A 25,525-nucleotide genomic window follows, 5' to 3' on the forward strand; every position below is an offset into this window, starting at 1 on the left:
TCCACAAGATTGTGGAAGTGAAGGACTTACAGCGACTTGAGCCATTTTGTACCGCTACACGTGTTTCTAGTCAGACTATGTTTACGAGTACAAGAGTTCAGCGAGCCACCGAAGGACCGCCCTGCGGATTTACTATTGGTGCTGCAACGTAGGGAGTTTTTTTAAACTCTGAAATTGTATCCGCCCATCTAAACACAAAATCAGGGAGAAAGTCATCTGTCTTTAGTTAAGCAAAGCATCTAAAGACTGACTTGTGAGTCTAGTTTTAATTTAACACTCCACCACAAAGGCAGTGTAGCTTCATCACCAAAAACTTGCAGCAGAGGACGCACTAGGAAAGCCCGATTTTACATCTTTGGACTCTCTGACCAACTACAAAACAAATATTGTCCTAAGCTGGCATCCTTAAATAAAGTACATATTGTTTTGGAGTGCCTGTAAAATTACTCATTGAGTCTGTCTCCATGCACTGCTGACCATCTTCAGTCCACTGGGTTAATTGCATTAATATTGACCTGGAGAGCAGCTTCACAGTATTGATGCCATATAGGAATAGGCAACCTTGTGCAATGCCGGGGCGAGAAGCTGCAGGTTTTCCTCCCGATCAATCACTAGCTGATTTTCACAGATCACTTCCTCCTCTCCGCGAAAATCAACCGCTGCAGGGTTCAAACCCGCAGCCTGTTGGTTGCCTCCTCCTAATAAAACAAACTGCCGTGTTATCTTAGCGTGTGAAGGAGATGCAGATTGACGCACAGACCTTTTTTTAAATACCGTCTTTCCCGAAGGTTGTTTGTGTCCTCTGTCACTGTGGCTGTGGGCTGGCTGCATGCTGAGAAGAAGCTTGTTAGCTTTCTGGTGTTACTGTGTTTTAACTATACTCTGACTCTAACAGCTTGTTTTTTCATAAAATTTCCTAATTACTCGCTGCTTATAATGTGTATAAATTCACTAATGAAGTGCAGACTCTGACCTTGAAGAGGCTATTTAAGTATCATCCCTCAACTTGTTTGGTCAGAACTATTTCTCTGCAAATTATCTTGCCATCAGGACAGAAATATTTTAGATTAAAACACTGATTATTCTTTTAAATTGGAACAAAACATGTAGTTACAGAAGCAGGTTAATGAATGCCAAACTCAATCACTGGTGGACAAACACCTTTGAAAAGCTTTAAAATTCATTAATCATGACATATAAAACAAGTCTCTCAATCTGCAAGATTACTGAACCAGACGCTTGAATAAAGACTTAAATTTTGCTACTGAAATGAATGTAATCAAAGGGAAACTTCAGTATTTTTTCAACTGGACTCTATTTTTACATGTTTTTGTGTCTACGTGATTGAGGGCAGCAATTTTTTAAACTGATCCACTACTGAGAGAGACCGCTGCAGCCGGCAGCAGTTGTGCACCATCAATTTATGTCAATTTAAAGTGTCTGACATCATGACAGAAAAGACCCTACAGGGACATGAAATCATTTTCTTTACCTTTAGCTGATCCAGTCTATTTGTTTGTGTGCAGTGTGCAATTAGCTCGCTATTTGTTCTTTAAGCAGCTAGAGTCTGGGACGAACAAGGAATACAACTGAACCCTCGCAGACAAGGGCGCTGCAAAGGATCGGACACTTTATTTGTTCTAAATAGTTTGAAGGCAAATCAAAACAGCCGATCAATACGCGCCATTAAAGTAGCTTCACTGGTCTGACATACTGTAGCTCACACTCAACATTCACTATTACATTTACGGTTTACTGCTAACCTGACGTCCAGCACCGCACAACGCTTTTGTAGAGGCTGCGATACACTGCTATTTTCTGACAGTTTTTTTTCCCTGTATTGTGTCCACCCCACCAATATGGCATCGTTATGTTTAGCAGTTCTTTTTCATCTGCATCTCTCCAGAATTTGAGCTGTTTTGTCTCTGTGACTGAAGGGTTCATCAGGGGAGACCAGGGACAAATATTCAGTAAAAACTATTTCAAATAAACACAAGAAGTTTGTGCTCTAGAGAAAGGATCAGCACTCAGTGAATAACCTCCTAAGCCCTATCATAAGCTATTATGGCAAGGCTTAACTATACAGACCAATGAGCAGTGATAACTAACATGTCTTTGGGGTCATCGGGTGGGAACCTTCTTTCACCAGTGTTTTGTCAAGTTGGTCCCACGACACCTCCAGGAGGCTAGACAGTGATCTCTGGTGTCCCAGAGACACTCCCCTAATGCCAGGTCTTACTGCTCCCCGCACCAACCCAACAAAGAAAAATGATCTCTCATTTCTTTAGTTTGTGAACAACAACAGTAACTCTGAGTGAGATTCAGATTCTGTCACAATATTAATAGTTCAACAAAATAAAATCTACCACAAATTACACATTTAAACAGCTCCCAAATACAAAAAATGTCCCCTGGGATCTATATATATAAATCAACAGGTGATTTCCTTCTTTTAGAAAAATCCTTAATGATTGAGTTGTTTTTTTTCCACCTGGACCTTTATGCTCTGCCATTTCTCCTCTAATCATCACGCTGTAACCTGTGACAGGCTGTTATGATACCACAACTATCACACATTCACATATATGGAGTTTTTTGTCGAGGCTGTGAGCATCACGTAGGTTTACATTACCAGAGGTTTATGACAAAATCACTTGACTACAACTTGTGTGCACAGCGAGGGAGGAGAGGGAGAGATGCTGTGCTGCTGCCAGAGGAGCCGCTGAATGAGTTCCCTCTGAGCAGTAAGTCACTAAAAGAGTCTGAGAAGTACGGGGCTGTTCATAAAACATTCAGGACGCCACAGTTTGTTCCACACTACTGAAGCTGCTCCTCTTTTTGGAACCACCGCGGACTGCTTTCAGCCATGCTTGTTGTTACCGTGGATAACAGTGGATAACAGCATGATGTCAGTATGCCAACACGTCCAAATTAAAACTTATACCGGTATTGTCGTGAATGAGATGATTTGGGACACCCCTAGCAGGCATGCCCAAAGTCTGACCCACGAGCCAATTGTGGCCTGCAGACCGATTCTAGATGGTCCGCGGCCTGTCTCTCAAAATACACCATATGTGGCTAATCATGCAAGTTCACTTTGTATTTTCCCATTCACATCATGATGTCAGGACTATCATACAGTTAATAGACATGCACCAACTATGCAGGCAGATCTACTGTATTTTCATAAACAGATGGTAAACCAGCAACAAGTGGTTACCTAGCAACAGACATTTCCTGGTAAACAGCAGACATGGCCGTAGCAAAGAAGCGTAAAGTCGCCAGCGAGGGATGCCACTTTCAGGAGAGGTGGCAAAGTTAATACTTTTTCCACTGAAAGAAACAGTTGCATTTATCTAATTTGTATTTGATTTTTTTTTTTTTTTTTAATAACGCATATGATGCCAGAAGCAGCTATTGTCACATGATCTAATCTGGCCCCCATTAAAAAGTATGGACATCCCTGCTCTATAGAGTCCGTTCTGTAATGTTGTCAGACACTTCTAACAATCTGAGCCTGTCGGTGGCAAAGACAGACACTGTCAATGTATGTAGATTGCCAATAAACAATTGCCAATAGCAGTTACATTGCAGCCTGTTTTGCAGCTATGACTGCAGCGGTCTCTCTCAATACTGGACCAATTAAAAAAATAATTGTCACTATTAGTCACTTAGACACAAAGACATGGGAAAATAGTTTCCCTTTAATGTAAAAGCAAACAGAGGAGCAAAACCAACAGCTCGCACTTGACTTTGGTGCTTCGATTAATTGAGCTGTTTCACCCCTTACAGTTAGTTACAGGCTGTTAAGGAATATAATCAAGGTCTATTCTCAAACATAATTGTAAAACAGCGTCAGACTCCGTACCTGAACCTTTCAATCATTCAAGTGTTTCTATGAACGTATGAAATAAAACCTTTTGGTAACAAAAGGGAGGCACGGTGCTGAAAGAGGTGAAAAAGCACACAGTCTCTCATATAAAAAAACAAAAATAGAGAGCGAGAAACAGAGGTGTTGGCAGGTGTGCCATAAAGGTTGAAGAATATCTGCTATTCTTGGAGGTCTGTCTTCTACAACCCCCTGGGGTCATCACCATTTCCACTTTCATTTCTAGCCCTCCTTGGCTCATGAGAGCACCTGGATTGACGGCCTCCGATGCCATTCACATACACATTCACCGACACACACACGGATTAGTGCGAGTGTGTGTACACGGTCGTAAAAATGCACTTGTACAGCTACACACATACGTGACATAGCGCTGCCACTTCTGTAGCTGTCCTTGGTGTTGAAATTCCCCGAGCCAATATCAGTGTCGATGTTAACATGCAGCCTCTCCAATCAGTCAAACCCAGCTCGCGAAAACCTTTGAAAGAAACTGAAGGTTCCCTGCGCTGGGGAGAAAACGGGAGAAGACACTGACTCGTCACAATACACTCTCTAATTACACTCCAGATTGAATAATATAAAAAGAGTGTGTAGAGAGGATAAGATAAGGGCCCTGGGGGACAGCCGATGTATTGAATCTCAAAGCATGCGCAGCTACGTCTCCTAATTTCCTCATAATTACGTCTGGCACCCGACTCCAGGCTTGTATGCCAATGGACATGCATGAGGACCAGTGATGAATACTGGTTGTGCCACAGTGGATGGGGAAACAGTGTCACGGCTGCCAATTAAAATAAAGGGCGGAAGTGAGGGAAGCACCTTGTTTCACCATTTCTCTGTATCTCCACTGTCTCACTCCATCACTGTTAATAATTGATCAAAGTTTGCAGTCTCGGCTTTGATATATCCATGGCAACGGCCTGCGCAGAGAGTGTGTGTCTGAACAAACTGCATGTGTGTGTACGCGTCTGTCCTTGTGTGTGTGTGTGTGTGTGTGTGTGTGTGTGTGTGTGTGTGTAGATCTCAGAAGGCTGTAAATAGTCTGATGCTGTCGCCAGAATAGCCAGAGAAACAAGCCGTTCTGCTACCACGGGGTATCTGCATCTATTAAAGGGACAGGCTGGGATTAAGTGTTGAGCTTCATGAATATTGTATGATGTTGAACAAGCTGAGGACATCGCTTGATACTCCCAACCCTAATGGTCGCGCACTGGTGTGTGTGTGTAAATGTGTGTTAAGGCACCTGTTTGCTAAATACGAGTCAAACTCTGTTAGACTTTAAAAGATGCAAAATAAAAGTTCCTCATCACGATAAATTCAGGTCAAGAGACTGTGCTGCATAATTATGCTTCTCCAGCCTTGATCTTGAGATGCAGGCAAACAAAGGGCCAGTAACGCCCTTGTCTTAATCTCACAGTTAAACAAAGAGTTGTGCTCACGAGGTGGAGATTCGCTCTCTGGCCAAACAAGGAAAAGGAATGAGTTGTACAAGCTGCACGTAAATATCATAGCTAATTAATCCCTATTCTTATAATTGCTTTCTGCCTCTCAGAGTGTAAGATCCTCATTACTATTCCAGCCAGGTGAAAAGCGTTTGCGATGAGAAGGTTAAAAAAGAACCCATTCCAAACACACTGTACCCAGAGCAGGAGCAATAAATTCCCCCCTTGACTTAATTCAAGGAATTAACCAGCGTCACTCAGACAATGTTGTACCAGCCTCTTTGAGCTGTTCTATTCAAAGGATCTGCATCTATTTATCGAGCCGGAGGCGCCAGTGACTCCTGAAGCACGAGGAGTGATGTTTCCCAATCCCTATGAAATCTGTTCATGCCACTGCTTTATCTTTATGTTCATGGCAGCTACATCTGCAGCTGCCTGCTTCACTACACTTGTAATCAGAGGGCGCACACACACACACATTGGATCTGTTTAGCATTTGATTGCAAAGAACAAGGTGTATGCATGACAGAATGTGAATAAGCATGCACTGTACTATCAGCTCTGCATACATCCAGCATGTGAATTTGCACACATATTTTCACAGAGCTGAAACCTTATTTGTTTCTGTGGTTTGCTTCAAGAGTAACTGTGTTGCCATGCCAACTCTCCCTCTCTCCCTCTCTCTCTCTCTCTCACACACACACACACACACATAGAGACACACACACACACACACATTTGCTCTCTCTCTCTCTCCCTGCTATTCTGTTTAACAGGATTCCAATGCAGAGCCTTGTACACCAATCAGAATAAAGCTCGTAGCAAATTTCTAACCAGTCCCAGTGCAGTTAACTGTTTGGTGCCCCAGCCTCTCTCTAGGCATCTGTCCTGCAGCATGATTGATAATAACCCTCAAGAGAGAAGACAGGGGGGGATATCCGGTAATTGTTTTCATGTGTCATCCCGCTGTTGAGAAAAATGGGTCCTTTTGGGGGGAAAAACTTTCAGAATAACAATTAGGAGAGGCAGCAACAAGATTCAACTACAGCTTCTTTTTTTAACCAAGATAAATAATGTGCTTTTTGATTAAAGTCTATGTCAGAGTAGTGGGTGGTAATCTGGGGCAGCGAGGGGAAATGAAACCAGTCAGGGGGCGGATATTGGATTTATAGTGGTTGATAATGCTGACATTTTAAAATACCACCGTGATTAATGATTGATGAGCAACAAGCAGGAGGTGTGTTTGTTCATTTAGCACAAAACTGGCACTGTACGTGGCATGGCAGCCCCCTTTGTGGAGCAGAGCGAAGACTTGAGGGTTAGTTATCAGTGGGGTGACCTTTCATGAAAGCTCCTCTTGGAGATCTGTGACTTGGGGAAAAAGGCAGGTGTTCCTTAAAAAAAAAGGGCAGCCTGTGTTGTTGTATTGGCAAAGTGACATTTAATATACCTGCCATGACTCTGGAGAAAACCAGTGGGAAATATAATAAGCTCCATAAAGTCAGAAAACACTGTTTGGTTGCAAGAGGGAACAAAGTGAAACACAACAAATGACATCCAGCATATTTAAAAATGACACAACAGTCAGTTACTCCTCCTGATAATTTGGGAGGCAGATGATTAGATCCCTCACTGACTGACACCTCACATCACTTAAGTGCGCACCTCCTCTGACTCTCCTCCACATGCACTCACTCACCATGCTGTCGTAGTGGATGAGCTCCAACTCGTAGTCGGGCAGGATGTCGCTCCTGTTGTTCACCAGGTCCAGGGCCATCTGAGCGGAGGGCATGCACGCCTGACCGCCGGGCCAGCCTCCGCTCATGGGGAACAGCGCTCCGATGTACAGCTTCTTCTTGCCTGCGGATGGCCGTGGACAGAGAAGGAGAAGGACGATGAGAGATGCCCGGAGGAGGAACATCGCATGCCCGCGGGCTGCGCGAGTTACCCGCGGAGGACTTCTGCAAGTCACCGGCATGGTTCAAGGTTCAAGGTGATCTGATCTGGAGCAAGTTTGCCCCGGTGCTGCAGCAGAGCCAAGCCGGTAAGAGCTTATTTTATGTGCGAATTTTGCAATTAAATTTGTGTGGACTCAACACGTGTCCGGCTCCTTTAAAAAAGGTTGAGTTTGGATTTAACGTTGAGCTTTGCAGACAGATACCATGTAAGCAGACTATTTACTTTTAAATGCAAGTGTTTAGCGAATCGAGTAAATAATTCAATCGGCGTATAATTTAGCATAATGCGTGGTTAATTATACATGGCATGCTGGATATATTTTCGGGACAAAGTCAAACACAGTTCAGTCAGGCTTTACTTTACAGAGCTCGTAGCGATCATGCGAGGACACGCTGCTGCTCGCCTCGAGATGCTCATCAGTCAAGTTTTCAATCCTGCAATCCAACTCATTTCTATGCAATTCCACACATTTGGCGTGACTAAACTAACGCATCGCTTTCTACTCGCAGTCAATCATGAATATTGGACAGCGCGTCCCTTACTCACGACTTTTACGCAAAAGAAGGACGCGCGAATTAGGCGCTGGAGTCCGCGCAGAACACGTCAACCGGGTCAGATGAGTGTGGATTGGGAGCTGCGGCTATAAAAAAAAAGGCTGGATTGTGAACTGAGAGCTGAAGCAGCGGAAATAGCAGGCAGCATCTCCCCCCTATAACGCAGCCGTATTCCAACAGATGAAACGATTTGCCGCGGAAAAGCAGGCGCGCCAGAGCTCTGCGTCTGATCCACTGCAGCACCGGCAGGCTGAGAGTGTGTGTGAGAGAGGCGGGAGAGGAGGGAGAGGGAGCCAGGACAAGTCTGAAATGTATGCTGAGAGAGAGAGAGAGAGAGAGAGAGAGAGAGAGAGAGAGAGAGAGGGATGAGTGGTTGGGAGGGGGCTCTGGGCTCTGGGCGAAATCTCCTCAAAGATTTTCTAATGAGTTACACGCTGCGCTTAACTTAAACAGTACATCCATTCCACCAGAGTCCCACACAACCTCATTTTGTCACATTTTCTTCTCTTCTCTTCATTTCTCTACTCCCACCACTTGCTGCTGCCGCTGGCTCTCATTGTTGCCTAGTGCGTCTATAATCAATCTGTGATCAATGCATCAGTACAGGAGGCTAAATTGTGACGTATCTGGGTTAAAGGGACAGTTCAGATTTTTCAGAAGCGGGTTGAATGAGGTAGTTATCCATCCTGACTGTATTACCTTTGTCAGATGTCTGTCAGTACAACGCAGTCTTGCTAAGAAGTTGTTGGAATTTAACGCTTGGGTTCCAACGCACAAAAAAAAACACGTCCTGTAACGTTGGCATGATACACGAGCAGTCGTTATACTTCAACGGCACTCGTGGCATTGGGGGACAAGAATGAAAGTGAAGGCAGCGAAAGTCTGCGTAGGATGGGTCAATCAAACACCGACTTTCACCCGAGAGTACTGTGTTCACATCCTGTAAGATTCATTCATTAATTTTTCGTAACCGCTTATCCTGTTGGGAACCGCGAGGGGGCTGAGGCCTATCCCAGCTGACATTGGGTGAGAGGCAGGGTACACCCTAGACATGTCACCAGACTATCACAGGGCTGACACATAGAGACAGAGAACCATTCACACTCACATTCACACCTACGGACAATTTAGAGTCACCAATGTCTTTTGACTGTTGGAGGAAACTGGAGTACCCGGAGAAAACCCACGCTGACACAGGGAGAACATGCAGATTCTGCACGGAAGGGCCCCCCCATGCTGGGTTCGAACCAAGAACACTTTTGTTGTGAGGCGACAATGCTAACCACTGCACCACCGCCCTCTTGTAAGATTAGACATTTTAATTATGACCTGACGATGACACTGAGTCATAAATGTTTTTAAGATTAATCCTGGGGGGGGGGGCATGGATGTATGGACCAAAACTCGTGGTAATCCATTTGATTCGATGGTGGCTCTACAAGAAAAGTCAGGGGATCACCAAAGTCAGTTGGATTCATCTTCTGGGAACCATAAACGTATGCAAACCCAGCCAATAGTTGTTCAGATATTTCAATCTTGTCAAAAGCTGGTGGCATTGTTGAAATACTCTCGTTACACTGTTTGAACCTGACAATCAACCGTATTCATTTAGATACTGCTGCAACAGTAGTTACATGTGATCTTTTGCCTGCTTTTAACATAGATGCTGTCTGACCTGCAAATCAATAACTCCCTCCTTACTGGGCTCGCACACATGAGCAATGAGCAACTCTGCTCTGTAACCACCTCTGCTAATTCATAGACCATTTCATCTCAACCTCCTCTGCACAGCCAAGTCTATAAAATGCTCCAGAAGCTGCTTTGAGAAATCAGCAAAAAAATGTGGCAGGGAGCATCAATCATGGCGGATTTTATTTCACTTCGTGTAGATGAGAAAGAGACTGAACTCCCTGAGCACCTGTTTGAACCTTCTGTTTACATCCAGCACAGTCCCTATCTGTAGCTCCGACACCAACGTTTGACCATGCATTCACACAGTTCTGGAGTCTCCCTGAGAGGAACTGCTAGCTGTGGAGCGGTTTCATTTGCACAACGCTGAAGTGATGTGCCATTCACTATCCAGGGTTTGGTATAGCAACGTTACATTGATAACACAAAATGTGTATTTCCACCGTCGCACACGCTTAGTAATATCCACGTTCTCCTCCATTTTTCTTGTTCTGAGCTGTTTTCGTGTTTTGTTTTGTCTGTTGTTTACACAGCTCACAGGTTTTAAAAATAGCGCTGCTGGTGTTGTATTGCATTTCAACCAATCACGGTACATTTTGTTGGGAAAACCACGCCCATGTCCACGCCCACAGAGGGGACAAACTCAGTATATTTCATTTATTAAGGGGAAAAAGCTATCCAAACCTGGGCGCCAACAACTGCAATCAAGCGTTTGCGATAACTGGCAGTGAGTCTTTTACATCGCAGTGGAGGAATTTTGGCCCACTCTTCTTTACAGAATTGTTTTATTTCAGCCACATTGGAAGGTTTTCAAGCATGAACGGCCTGTTTAAGGTCATGCCACAGCATCTCAATTGGATTTAAGCCCGGACTTTGACTAGGCCACTCCAAAACCTCCATTTTGTTTTTTTATAGCCATTCAGAGGTGGACTTGCTGGTGTGTTTCGCATCATTGTCCTGCTGCGTAACCCAAGTGCGCTTGAGCTTGAGGTCAGGAACTAATGGCCGGACATTCTCCTTCAGAATTTTCTGGTAGAGAGCAGAATTCATGGTACCATCAATTACGGCAAGTCGTTCAGGTCCTGAAGCAGCAAAGCAGCCCCAGACCATCACACTGCCACAACCATGTTTGACTGATGTTCTTTTTATGAAATGCTGTTAGTTTTACACCAGATGTAACGGACGCACACCTTCCACAAAGTTCAACTTTTGTCTCATCGGTCCACAGAATATTTTCCAAAAAGTCTCGGGGATCATTAAGATGTTTTTTGGCAAATGTGAGATGAGCCTTTGTGTTGTTTTTGGTCAGCAGTGGTTTTCGCCTTGGAACTCTCCCATGAATGCCATTTTGCCCAGTCTCAATCTTATTGTTGAATCATGGACACTGACCTTAACTGAGGCAAGTGAGGCCTGCAGTTCTTTAGATGTTGTTCTGGGTTCTTTTGTGACCTCCCGGATGAGTCGTTGATGCGCTCTTGGAGTAATTTTGGTAGGCCGGCCACTCCTTGGAAGGTTCATCACTGTTCCAAGTTTTCTCCAATTGTGGATAATGGCTCTCACCGTGGTTCGCTGGAGTCCCAAAGTCTTAGAAATGGCTTTGTAACCCTTTCCAGACTGATAGATGTCAATGACTTTGTTTCTCATTTGTTCTTGAACTTTAGATTGCAACATGATGTGCTGTTTTTTGAGATCTTTTAGCCGACTTCACTTTGTCATACAGGTTCTATTTAAGTGATTTTTTGATTCAACAGGTCTGGCGGTAATCAGGCCTGGGTGTGGCTCGTGAAACTGAACTCAGCTTTCCAAAAAATGTGGTTAATCACAGTTAATTCCTGATTAAAGGAGCTATATGTAAGAAATCTAAAGCAAATAGTCGTGAAATCCTCCTAATATGTCACAGAGACTAAGGAATAATGTTCATATAACATACTGATCTCACCGGCAACAATAGTACAGCCAGAATATTCGCATTTAAAAAATATTTTTACAGTCCGCAAATCATGTTTATGTTTTGAATTTGTGTTTTGGCCTGTTGCGCCACCCACCGCCGTCTACCAGTCACGCAGTCAGTAGAGTCTCAGCATCAGTTACAGTTCCGACTGAGCTACAGCAGCACGGCAAGCAACATTAGCAGTGTCCCAGTACATAGCATTAGCAGCCAGCTCCTCCTCAGCTGTATCCCGGCAGCAGCATTAGCAGCAGAGAAGCCGGACTTGCTCGAACGGTCCACTGGAAAACTGAAGATCAAGGACGCAGCGACGCAGCCCTGCCACAGCAGCCGCCCGTGGGGGGGGGGGGGGGGCAGACACAACTCGCGGCAGTATTTTGAATTTGAGTGCAGTAACTGTTTTGGCCACATTCTTACATACAGCGCCTTTAAACAAGGAAGGCGCAATTACTTTTTCACATAGGATTAGGTAGGTTTGGATAGGTTTTTTCCCTCAATAAATGAAATCATCATTTAAAAACTGCATTTTGTATTTACTCAGGATATCTTTGTCTAATATTAAAATTTGTTTGATGATCTGAAAGTGTGACAAATATGCAAGGGGGCAAATACTTTTTCACAGCACTGTACTTTGATATTTACAGCTATTTGAACCACCAGGTAAGATCATCATTTGAGCTAACAAACATCAAAACCAGGTCTTGCAAAGCTTAGTTAGCCTCAACCTCAACAGTTTGTCTGATCCAATTAGCAACGTGCTTGCTGCCCACAGTATACTTAGTACCAGGATCCTACAGTTTTCTCATTCTCCCTGCTCATGCCTTATATCCTTATCAACTTTTATCCACTTTAAAGCTCTTTTTTTGGGGTTCAGCAGCTTATAAAAACTTAAATCTTTACTCTGTTGATAGTGCACCCCATCACACATCAGCTTTTTCTATTGTTTGCTAGTAGATGGAAAAAACAAGGAGGCACCTTCACTCAAAACAAAATCAGTGGAGAGCAATGAATTGTTTTGACCTCTGGTGAGGGCGGGACTTAAATGGGCTCTGTCTCTATTACTACGCCCGCGCACGGGGTGCACCCAGTAGTAGTCGTCACATCACCACGACCACATGGTCCATACAAACACAAACAAGTCAAGGGAGATTGATAAGACGGAAAACGGATGAACATTATTCAGACACATAAAATCATATTGTGAACATTACTGTTAATGAAAGCAATTATTTGTCAACTCTGAACTTTGAAAACTACCACGGGTTTTGCCCTGCAGGCCCGCATTGATGTTTGTTTTGTCAGCTGACAATTACGTGGCTGCTGCCGCTGGCTAACAGATTACACTCCCTTTAAACAGCTTTCACGGCCCTCGCCGTTACTTGTTAAGTGGAGCACCAGTGTGCTGAAATGGAGCAGACCCACTCTTGTGCTGGGAGAGTACCTACTCTGAAAAAGGGGGTTAAAAAGATCGTTCCTGCTGTGCGGACACAACAGACAAGGGAGAATTAGGTTCTTTGAACTATAAATAAGTGCTTCAGTCTGAAAACACCATAGACTCAGGCACAATGGCCTTTAAGCCTTTACATTTAAAACCGAGTGATCATACACTAATTTCCTAAAATGAACTTTTGACAATTTTGGAGACACATCTGCCAACATCATTTGATTTCAATGAATCCTTTGAGAAATGTTACATCTAAAGGTTAACAGCTCATTATCTCGGAATAAGACTTTGCCAACAATGCTTTGTGGCCATTTTCAATGCGGCATATTTGGCTTATTGACTTCACTTTTATTCCATTTCATGCTCATGTTTTTGTAGTTCCTGTGTAAGCGCTCTAATTGCAATGTAATGTTAGTGTTAAAGTTCCCTTTTGAAAATTACTTATTGCAGTAATTGAGGAGAAGACCATTATTTCTCCAGTCTAAATTAAAAACCCTCTGTAGTTAGGCGATGGAATATGACTATTATATAACTCTGGTTCATTACCCAAATCTCATTATCTGGATATCTCCATGTAGCAGAGAGCTATTCAGATCCAGCTGCTAACAAGCCCTCACAGGCTGAGGTGAGTGTAGTGATCATCTGCTGGCATTTGCCTTCCACTTCCACCTCCTCATCCTCGCTGCCACGCCGTGACCCATCCAACGCACTATCAATTATTCAGCCGTGAACTTTATATGCTTTTTTTCGCTCCATAATCCTACAGCCAGTACATGCAAGACGCACCAACATCGGGCAGCACAGTGTTAACAACCCCCATGGTGGCAAATGCCACATTCAGAGGAGACATTAACTGTAGCATAGCCTGGGAAAGATGCGATGGAGACATGGGTGCTGTAACATGTTGCTGAGCCTCTTTAATGAGGGGCTTGTACTGTATGTTTGTGTGTGTGCAGTTTGCACACTGGGCATCCTTCAGGATAATGGCCTGTTTTCCTCCTGGCAGATGTGTTAGTGGGCAAAATACTGTTTTGAATGTTCCCTTTTTAACACAACCACCAGATTACATTGTCCTTCACCTGCAGAGCACATGTCATTCAGGGAGCAATCCAAATCATTGTGAAAATACTCTGACAAAATATATTGTGTAAAATCAATCAGACATTTTCCAGTTTCCAAGACGATGATGTTTTTTCGACGTAAGGTTTTCTGCAATGCTGACAGTAAAAGTCGGATCCAGTTTCTTTGCGGTCAGTGAGTGTTTCATAATGCATTCTTCATGTTTGTCTGACTTTGCCTGCTGTACCAGATGGGCAAGGTGAAAACTCAAGCTGTATTTACACATTACAGGGCCAGTATTTTTGGAATGACATCAATTTACAGACACATAAACGTTGGCCAGCATGCTATAAAAACACAGTTCATCATGCAGTAAAAAGCTCTAACTTCAATACAGTATCATCATTACATAATTTGTCCAGCAGCAGCACACCACACACTACCTAGTTCCCAATACTCTGCAGCACCGCAGTTATTAGAGTCATATATCATGCCTGAGTATCAGGGTTGAAGGGAGTTAAGAATAATAAGTTCATTGTTCGACTGTAAAAAAAAAACAATACCCTGCCACTAGGGCGTAGCTTTATAGCAACATTTGGTTGAGCAATAGTGTATTGTTATGAATGCAGCTATGAAAAACTGAATACCTTCTGCTACATCACTATCAGAATGTTTTGACTCTGTTCATCAGCTGTAAAAGTCCCTTATCGCCACGTCAGAGGCTCAAATTCACATTTACATCAGGTGAGGAGCGTGAATCATGTTTTTAATTCCTTCTGGGGCAACTCCCATTCTCAAAGCACCTGCTTATGAACAGTTTGCCTGGGTTAAAGTTTTGACATCATGTGACACTGAACAGATAAGTCACATGCCAAGATTAAAGCACTGCTACAGTCCCAATGTGATACAGATTTTAAAGAGAGTTCACCCTCTAATCAAAAATACATATTTTTCCTCTTACCTTTAGTGCTGTTTATCGCTCTTGATTGCTTTGGTCTGAGTTGCAGAGTGTCAGAGATATTAGCTGTAGCGATGTCTGCCTTTTCTTTTATATAATGGAACTAGATGGCACTCAGCTTGTGGTGCTCAAAGTACAAAAAAGAATTAAATTGAAAAACGCAGCAGCAATGTCTCTTTTCAGAAATCATGACTCACTCACTTGAGATAATCCACAGACCTTGTTGTGAGCAGTTTCATGTAGGAACTTAGGGCTGTCAGCATTAACACGTTAATTGCGATGCGATTAAGACCCGATCATACATTTTTGTGCATACAACGCACCCTAGTAAAATCGCTGCAGCAGCTTTCTGCTTTCTGCTGCTGCATTGATGGACAATAAGACACCAATATGCTTTTTTAATGGCTCATTTCACCTTAAAAAACTCCCGGATGGCTCATTTAACAAGTCAAAAGTAATATGCACCTGCAGGGGGAAAAAGCGGGGGCAGCTGGCCAAGCAAAGCACCACAGACGTCCCTCTCCCCAGCATTGCTTTCCAGCTCCTCCTGGGGGACCCCAAGGCGTTCCCAGGCCAGATGAGCTATGTAATCCCTCCAGTGTGTTCTGGGTCTACCCCGCGGCCTCCTACCAGTGGGACGTGCCTGAAACACCTCCAGTGGGAGACTCACAGGAGGCATCCTGATCAGATGCCCGAACCACCTCAACTGACCCCTTTCATTGTGAAGGAGCAGCAGCTCTACTCCGAGCTCCCTCCGGATGTCCGAGTTCCTCACCCTATCTCTAAGGTTAAGCCCAGCCACCCCACAGAGGAAACTCATTTCGGCCGCTTGTATCCACGATCTCATTCTTTCGGTCACTACCCAGAGCTCATGACCATAGGTGAGGGTTGGGACGTAGATGGACCAGTAAATCGAATGCTTCACCGTCTAGCTCAGCTCCCTCTTCACCACAGATGGACTGGCGGAGCGCCTGCATCACTGCAGAAGCCACACCAAATCAGTCTTGCAGTCTTGAAAAAGTTAAGTTGTGGTCTATTTGTTGTTGTATTTGTGCAGTGCTGGTTTTTGGTGATATATTCCATCATTTTCTGTTTGCTTTATTGTTTTGTGACCTATGGTTTGACAGAGCTCTTATCTTTCTATTTTATAATTATTTGTAACTGACCAGCACGGTGGTGCAGTGCAGTTAGCATTGTCACCTCACAGCAAGTGGGTTCCTGGTTCGAACCCATGGTGGGGGAGTTTGCGTGTTCTCCCCGTGTCAGCGTGGGTTTCCTCCAGGTACTCCAGCCTCCTCCCACAGTCCAAAGACATGCAGGTTAATTGGTGACTCTAAATTGCCCGTAGGTGTGAATGTGAGTGTGAATGGTTGTCTGTCTCTATGTGTCAGCCCTGTGATAGTCTGGTGACCTGTCCAGGGTGTACCCTGCCTCTCACCCAATGTCAGCTGGGATAGGCTCCAGCCCCCCCATGACCCCCAACAGGATACGCAGTTACAGAAAATGAATGAACTGTCCGGCATCCCCACTTTATTTAAAAAGCATCAAACCTTGCATTGATCTGATTCCCAATCAAGACGCTCTGGTGAGAATGGCTTTATGTTGTTAATATTGACTTCAAAACTGTTTTGAAATGCAACATAATAGTTTTAATAAAAATCCTGATTACGTATTTCAGCTATTAATCATTTGACAACCCTATAGGGACTATTTTTCTTTCTACTGAACTACACCAGTCAACCATATCACTGCACAGAAGGAAGCGTGCATCTACTCATGGACAAGAGGCTCCTGCTCGGGACACAGCAAGATGTAAACATTAATGGTGTCCTCCTCGGCTGAGCTGTAACGTTAGTTAGCTCAGTGAAGCTAGGTGAGCTAGCAGTATATTGTGCTGTGTGCATGCTTCTGTTGGCAGGTGTAGTTCAGTAGAAAGAAAATGGCTCCCACATAAAACTGCTCACAACAAGATCTGTGGATTATCTTAAGTAACCAGGTCGTGGTTTCTGAAAAGAGACATTGCTGTTGAATTTTGCAAATGTTTTTTTTGTGCTTTGAGCACCACAAGCTGAGTGCCATCTAGTTCCATTATATAAAAGAGAAGTCAGACATCTCTACAGCTGATATCTCCAACATTCAGCAACTCACACCAAAACAATCAAGAGTGATATATAGCGCTACAGGTGAGAGAAGAAATATGTATTTTTGATTTTGGGGTGAACTGTCCCTTTAAAGGATGAGGGTGGGAATATTTTGTCTTATTTTCAACAGATCCCATAAAAAGATGAGTACTACTACTCTCTGTGTTGCCTGAGTCTGCTGTATCTTAGTCTTCTTCGCCGTAGAGCTCCACTGTTGTCAAAAAACAGTTAAAAACACTTCAACGAGCCTGCATGTGCTTTGATTACGATGAACACGGGCACTGTAGTTTATTTTGAGTCCCACAGACAGTGTCCTGCTGCTGTAAATACTCCCCAGCAGTGCACCAAAATGTGTATTAAACCACCAACAAATGCAGTTATTATTTTCGCTTTAGCAACATTTGATAAGAACTTCTCAGTTTTTATCAAATTACTCTATTAAAAATGAAACTTTGTCAGGCACACACACACATCCGAAAAGCATGCTTGATAACAGTAATCTGCCTCAAAAGACACAAACACACATTTTTATCCCACTGGCAATTTTCTTTTCTTTTTTTTTGAGTTTTCATTTTGACTGCAACTGGAAGATGGACTTGACGAATAGAATAATGTTTTTTAGAATAGCGTTTTCTTTATTTTCATGACTGTTTACATTGTAGATTCTCACTGAAGGCATCAAAACTATGAATGAACACATGTGGAGTTATGTACTTAACAAAAAACAGTGAAATAACTGAAAACATGTTTTATATTCTAGTTTCTTCAAAATAGCCACCCTTTGCTCTGATTACTGCTTTGCACACTCTTGGCATTCTCTCGATGAGCTTCAAGAGGTAGTCACCTGAAATGGTTTTCCAACAGTCTTGAAGGAGTTCCCAGAGGTGTTTAGCACTTGTTGGCCCCTTTGCCTTCACTCTGCGGTCCAGCTCACCCCAAACCATCTCGATTGGGTTCAGGTCCGGTGACTGTGGAGGCCAGGTCATCTGCCGCAGCACTCCATCACTCTCCTTCTTGGTCAAATAGCCCTTACACAGCCTGGAGGTGTGTTTGGGGTCATTGTCCTGTTGAAAAATAAATGATCGTCCAACTAAATGCAAACCGGATGGGATGGCATGTCGCTGCAGGATGCTGTGGTAGCCATGCTGGTTCAGTGTGCCTTCAATTTTGAATAAATCCCCAACAGTGTCACCAGCAAAACACCCCCACACCATCACACCTCCTCCTCCATGCTTCACAGTGGGAACCAGGCATGTGGAATCCATCCGTTCACCTTTTCTGCGTCTCACAAAGACACGGCGGTTGGAACCAAAGATCTCAAATTTGGACTCATCAGACCAAAGCACAGATTTCCACTGGTCTAATGTCCATTCCTTGTGTTTCTTGGCCCAAACAAATCTCTTCTGCTTGTTGCCTCTCCTTAGCAGTGGTTTCCTAGCAGCTATTTGACCATGAAGGCCTGATTGGCGCAGTCTCCTCTTAACAGTTGTTCTAGAGATGGGTCTGCTGCTAGAACTCTGTGTGGCATTCATCTGGTCTCTGATCTGAGCTGCTGTTAACTTGCCATTTCTGAGGCTGGTGACTCGGATGAACTTATCCTCAGAAGCAGAGGTGACTCTTGGTCTTCCTTTCCTGGGTCGGTCCTCATGTGTGCCAGTTTCGTTGTAGCGCTTGATGGTTTTTGCGACTCCACTTGGGGACACATTTAAAGTTTTTGCAATTTTCCGGACTGACTGACCTTCATTTCTTAAAGTAATGATGGCCACTCGTTTTTCTTTAGTTAGCTGATTGGTTCTTGCCATAATATGAATTTTAACAGTTGTCCAATGGGGCTGTCGGCTGTGTATTAACCTGACTTCTGCACAACACAACTGATGGTCCCAACCCCATTGATAAAGCAAGAAATTCCACTAATTAACCCTGATAAGGCACACCTGTGAAGTGGAAACCATTTCAGGTGACTACCTCTTGAAGCTCATGGAGAGAATGCCAAGAGTGTGCAAAGCAGTAATCAGAGCAAAGGGTGGCTATTTTGAAGAAACTAGAATATAAAACATGTTTTCAGTTATTTCACCTTTTTTTGTTAAGTACATAACTCCACATGTGTTCATTCATAGTTTTGATGCCTTCAGTGAGAATCTACAATGTAAATAGTCATGAAAATAAAGAAAACGCATTGAATGAGAAGGTGTGTCCAAACTTTTGGCCTGTACTGCATATAATATAAAAAGTACATAATATATAGTGTACATGTACACATAGATATGTATACACTGTTTCAATCTAAAATATACAGTGCCCTCCAAAAGTATTGGAACAGTGAGTCCAATTCGTTTACTTTTGTTGTAGGCTGAAAACATTTGGGTTTGACATCAAAAGATGAATATGGGACGAGAGATCAACATTTCAGCTTTTATTTCCAGGTATTTACATCTGGATCTGATACACAACTTAGAAGATAGCATTATTTGTAATGGAACACAAAATTTTTAGGTGAGCAAAAGTATTGGAACATATAAACTTAAAATAGATTAAAGTGAATGAGACTTAATATTTAGTTGCAAATCCTTTGCTTTCAATAACTGCATCAAGCCTGTGACCCATTGACATCACCAAACTTTTGCATTCTTCTTTTGTGATGCTTTTCCAGGCTTTCACCGCAGCCTCTTTCAGTTGTTGTTTGTTTTGGGGGGTTACTCCCTTCAGTCTCCTCTTCAGCAGGTAAAATGCATGCTCTATTGGGTTTAAGTCTGGAGACTGACTTGGCCAGTCTAAAACCTTCCACTTCTTGCCCCTGATGAACTCCTTTGTTGTTTTGGCAGTGTGTTTTGGGTCGTTATCTTGCTGCATGATGAAGGATCTCCCAATCAGTTTGGATGCATCTTTCTTTAAATTAGCAGACAAAATGTTTCTGTGGACTTCTGAGTTCATTTTGCTGCTGCCATCATGTGTTACATCATCAATGAAGATGAAAGAGCCCGTCCCAGAAGAAGCCATGCAAGCCCAAGCCATGACATTACCTCCACCTTGTTTCACAGATGAGCTTGTATGTTTGGGATCATGAGCAGATCCTTTCTTTCTCCAAACTTTCACCTTTCCATCACTTTGGAAAAAGTTAATCTTTGTCTCATCAGTCCATAAAACTTTTTCCCAGAATTTTTGAGGCTCGTCTCTGTACCTTTTGGCAAATTCCAGCCTGGCCTTCCTATTCTTCTTGCTAATGAGTGGTTTGCATCTTCTGGTGTAGCCTCTGTACTTTTGTTCATGAAGTCTTCTGCGAACAGTAGGTTGTGATACCTTCACTCCTGCCCTCTGGAGGTTGTTGCTGATGTCACTAACAGTTGTTTTAGGGTCTTTCTTTACAGCTCTCACAATGTTTCTGTCATCAACTGCTGATGTTTTCCTTGGTCTACCTGTTCGACGTCTGTTGCTTAGTACACCAGTGGTTTCTTTCTTCTTCAGGACATTCCAAATGGTTGTACTGGCTATGGCCAATGTTTGTGCAATGGCTCTGATTGATTGTCCATCTACTCTCAGATTCACAATTGCTTCTTTTTCACCCATAGACAGCTCTCTGGTTTTCATGTTGGTTCCACCTCTAAATGCAGTCTGCACAGGCAAAACCTATCATACCCAATCTGAAACTGAGCTCAGACATCCAGTGCTATTTATTGTTTGAATAATCAATGTAATTGGGAGACACCTGGGCAACAAAACACACCTGTCAGTCACATGTTCAATACTTTTGCTCTCATGAAAAATGGGTGGGTTCAAACAAAAGGTGCTATCTTCTAAGTTGTGTATCAGATCCAGATGTAAATACCTGCAAATAAAAGCTGAAATGTTGATCTCTTGTCCCATATTCATCTTTTGATGTCAAACCCAAATATTTTCAGTCTACAACAAAAATAAAGGAATTGGCCTCACTGTTCCAATACTTTTGGAGGGCACTGTATATTATGTCACTTTATAAACATTGATATGATACGTATGTATGTACGTACGTGATACATATGAAACATGTACTTTACAAATGTAATGTATGTGTGGTTTGCAGAAACGCACAATGCCAACATTCTCTTCTGGTGACTGGGCCGCAGCTTGTTATGTCCTTGTTGTTTGCTGCTTTGTTTGTATTGACTGTTTACCTTTACTGTGGTTTTGTTATACTGCATTTGGAGAAAACAGAAACTAGAGATGCAATCCAACTGCATATATGTGTGTGCGCAGACACACACACACACACACACACAAACGCGCACACACACAGGGTATAGCAGACACAGACAGGAGCAGGGTATTAACCTTTCTCCCGCTGAGGAGGCAGTAAGTGGGTGGTGATGGCACATGGAGAGGAGACAGAGAGAGAGCAGAGCCAGAAGGAGGTCAGCATTGAGACAGTAGATGGAAATTTCTATTTGAGGAAACAGTGTTCTCTGCTGCTTTGTTAATTATGTGTTTGTCAAGTCTGTCCGTGGCATTTGGAAAGTTTTTATCAGCAACTTCTGGGATCACTTACATGAAACTATATCCCCAGTTTAGCATTTTATATAAAGTGCGCATGAGCAGTATATGCATGAGGGGAACAAGTGTGTTTGGCTTGTGAAAGTCTAGTGCCTAATTCATTAGAGTGTTGTGATCCTTTCAAGGATTGTAGCAAGTGTATGATTCAATATCTGGCCAATTCCTAATGTGGTGACTTAAATGAGCAAGAGGGTGAGCCATCCTGCAACAGTAACACATGTATTCATCATCCCTGCCTGGGATCAGATAAAATGTCTGAACTAGTGGATGTTTTGACCCTTTATTTTTCCAGCGAAGGCTGGCTAAGCACATTAGTTCATTTACAGAAATGACCTGCCGCAAACTCGCTCAGAACCACAGGTTTAATAGTGCTTTATGTAGGGCTGGGGTGAGTAAGCAGAATGTTCCACACCTGATTATATGATACCTGCACTGTGACAAACTCACAGCTCTCCTTTTTCCAAATCCCTTTTTAGTCTTGGTAGAGGGCAAGAGCGTAGCGAAAACGATTAGCGACAAACTAATACACAATTTTCATTAAAACTTTGGAAATAAAATTAACTGGAGACAAGAGGGGGTTAGTGTGGATGAGCTGAGCTGAAAATGCTACCTTACTAATAATGCTTATGAGCAAATTAAATCGTCTTAATCTCCTCTCTTGGTGATTTGATTCATAAAAGAAGGATTTGCTCAATACTCAGGGGTAAAAAAATAATGTTCCTCGTGTAATGTGCAGGTAAGGAACTGGGGGGTGCTCTCAGCTCTGGAATATGTATGTGTTCTAATATTAGATATAAAAAAGATTTTCTTTAAATGAGTTTACAACTTTAATAATATTGGCTCTAGCATCAGAAAAAAAAACTTTAATTGGATAAATTGTTGATAGAAGAAGCTTTATTTTTCCAACTCAGTCAGATTTTACCTGCTGGATTTTAACCTTCACTTACAGAACAACCACTTGTCAGTGCTTTAGGCTGCTGCTGCCCTCTAGTGGTGACAGTTTATATTGCATCTGCAGCACAGTATTGCAAAGCCTGAAGCCAGTGGTTTCCAATCATTGACGACCTCTGACTCAAGGACATATTTTATTGGTACTACATATTATTTTCAATGCATAACTAATAGTACAGAACTGTACAATTAACTCAAACACCTAACTGCCGGACATATGTGTAAAACAAGCAATCTGGATGGATTTTGAGCAGATTATTCTGTTTGTCTTATGTTGTTTCTTTTTACAATCATACATACTTAAAAGGCTTCTTTTATTGAGAAAATTTTATGGAGAGAATAGCCATTGTTCTATTGGCTCTATTAGCGCAGGATAAAGTTGTTTAGCAGAGAGAGAGGAGGCTTTATGAATTTAGCTTGTGTTCATGTCTTCACTGTGCCCTTTCATCTTGAATAATTAAATGTTAAAATAACAATTTCATTTAGTTTTCCTCACAGAAATAAATAAAGTGCTGAAAAAAGCAGCCTATAGTATATTCCTTTCAAAATCAAGTGGGGTCAAGCGACCCCATTTGACCCCAAGCAGTGCCTCAAGAGATCTCTGTGTGCACAGTGTGCAACATTCAGGTACACCACCATTACATATAGGAACTGAGAGGTTTAAGGGTCTGAAGAGAAAAAACACTGTTATGTGATCTAGATGAGACATTTTATATTTTATTGTTAATCTTTATATGGTTATTTAAGGGCTATGTTTTTTAGTTAAATGTCCTTTATTTCTTATTATTTTTTCTGCATGGAACCTTGTGTGTTGCAGTGATTTCTCTGTTTTGCAGTGTTATTTATTGTGTAAGAAGTCAATGTTGTACAAACGTGTCACCACAGCAACTGTATGTTTTAGTTAGGGTTAGTTTTTGCCGATATCCAATATGCCGATATGTGACAAGTCATTCCACCGATACTGATAGATATATCCACTTTTTTCCCCTACCCAATTTTAGTGAAATTAACATCATATTATGCACACATACTCTTATTGTGACGGCCCACTAGCAGATGGAGACAGGAAATACAATGCTTTTCAATGTATGTAATAATTATTCATTGTGCAAATTAAGAAAAAGCATGTTGGCCGATTATGGTAGTTCATTTTAAAGCTGACAATGGCCGATATTATCAGCATGTTGGCTGATACCAATATGGCCCCTTGTCCATTCAAGCCTTAAATGGGAAGCTACCTGTATCTGAACCATACAATGTGTATGTGTAGGTATGATGTGCATGTAAGAATGTATGTATGTGTGTATCCATGTACATATATACTTATTTATATACTTTTTTAACATAACCATGTAAGTTTTAAGGATAACTATGTAAAACACATGTGTGGTGCAATGGACAATGTGCAATTTGTTGGCTGATGGCAGTCTGTGTGTGTGGGACTGTGAATAGCGACAGCTCTGTGTGTGGACTGTATAGATGTAGGAACTGTATGTATAACTGTTTTGTATCTTTTAAAGGCAGGTACCGCATGTACCCAAGACAAATTTCCTTCAGGATAATAAAGGGTTACACTTTACTTGAAGGTATCTACATAAGAGTAACATGACACTGTCATAGCTGTGACATGACACGGTCATGAACCTGTCATGAACATTATGTACATGTCATAAATGTTTATGACTGCTGTCATTAAGTGTCATTCAGTTCTTATAATGACAACTTGACATTAATTAAAATGACATTACCAGAAGTTGTCTTTGTCATGACAACTTGACATTAAATTTGTTTGGGATGTGTTTATAATGACAACTTGACATTAACCAGGATGACATTACCAGAAGATGTCTTTGTCATGACAACTTGACATTAACAAGAAATGCACCTCTTTTTGTGTTTATGACAAGTTGACATAATGATTATTATTATCATGACAAAGACATCTTCTGGTAATGTCATCCTGGTTAATGTCAAGTTGTCATTATAAGCACATCCCAAACAAATTTAATGTCAACTTATCATGACAAAGACAACTTCTGCTAATGTCACTTTAATTAATGTCAAGTTGTCATAATCAAGACAACCCAAACAATGTCAACTTGTCATTACAAAATCGAATGACACTTAATGACAGCAGTCATAAACGTTTATGACATGTACATAATGTTTATGACAAGTTCATGACAGTGTCATGTCATTGTTATGACAGTGTCATGTCACCCTTATGTAGATACATTCAAGTAAAGTGTTACCCAATAAAGTCTATCTTATCTTTTGTTTTTAAAGCCAATGATGACAAGCAGATATTATCGTGTTTTAGTGTTATATAACTTCATGTTGGCATTTGTAGGTCTATAACGGGTGGGGTAAAAAATAGATACAGCATAGTATGATTTTTTTTGGCTATATAGATCATTAGTCCTGTAAAGACACATTAACATACAAATTAAGCTTCTGCTCACTGTTGTTGCTTTTTCAGTCCATGAAATATATATATTGCTGCAATAAAAATGACTTAAATGACTTTATCGTACTGGATAAAAACAGATAATGATAAAGTTTTCATTTGGGGACATAACTTGCAGTTGAAAAAAGGGGAATTGCAATATATTGCAGTATATATTATCATAACAAAACATTTAAAATCCCAATACTATTGCATCATGAGGGGGGGATTCCCACCCCTAATGTCTATGACAAAATTTGAAAATTAAAGAAAAAGAACATAACTAATTAACTACTGCAGTGTAGCAGAATTTGGTTAGCATGGATACAATTATAACAATAAAAGATTCCTACCTGTGTAGTTTCTGTCATCTTTGGCCGGCAAACATGAAAAGAAGGAAAAAGAACAGTTGATTAAAAAACACAATTCATGTGTAAACAGAACAGATTATTGTGCTTCAGCATTTGATGGAAAATCCTGATGTTTTCCAATTGAATAATTCACCTTTATAATGTATAATT

The 25,525-nt window shown here is 42.0% G+C and overlaps 1 protein-coding gene across 2 annotated transcripts in view; it reads right to left on the reverse strand.

Annotated features, from left to right (window-relative positions):
* The window catches only part of gabbr1a (gamma-aminobutyric acid (GABA) B receptor, 1a), a 121,139-nt gene that overhangs the window by 68,141 nt on the left and 27,473 nt on the right, over window positions 1–25,525 (reverse strand). For both annotated transcript variants that reach the window (XM_033641000.2, XM_033641001.2), the window contains exons 6-7: window positions 25,358–25,375; window positions 7,031–7,191 (exon numbers count right to left, since the gene is read on the reverse strand). In XM_033641000.2, coding sequence (XP_033496891.2) covers window positions 7,031–7,191; window positions 25,358–25,375 — 179 coding nt within the window. The remainder of the gene's footprint in view (window positions 1–7,030; window positions 7,192–25,357; window positions 25,376–25,525) is intronic.

Source organism: Epinephelus lanceolatus, chromosome 10 (genome assembly GCF_041903045.1).
Source record: "Epinephelus lanceolatus isolate andai-2023 chromosome 10, ASM4190304v1, whole genome shotgun sequence".
NCBI lineage: Eukaryota > Metazoa > Chordata > Actinopteri > Perciformes > Serranidae > Epinephelus > Epinephelus lanceolatus.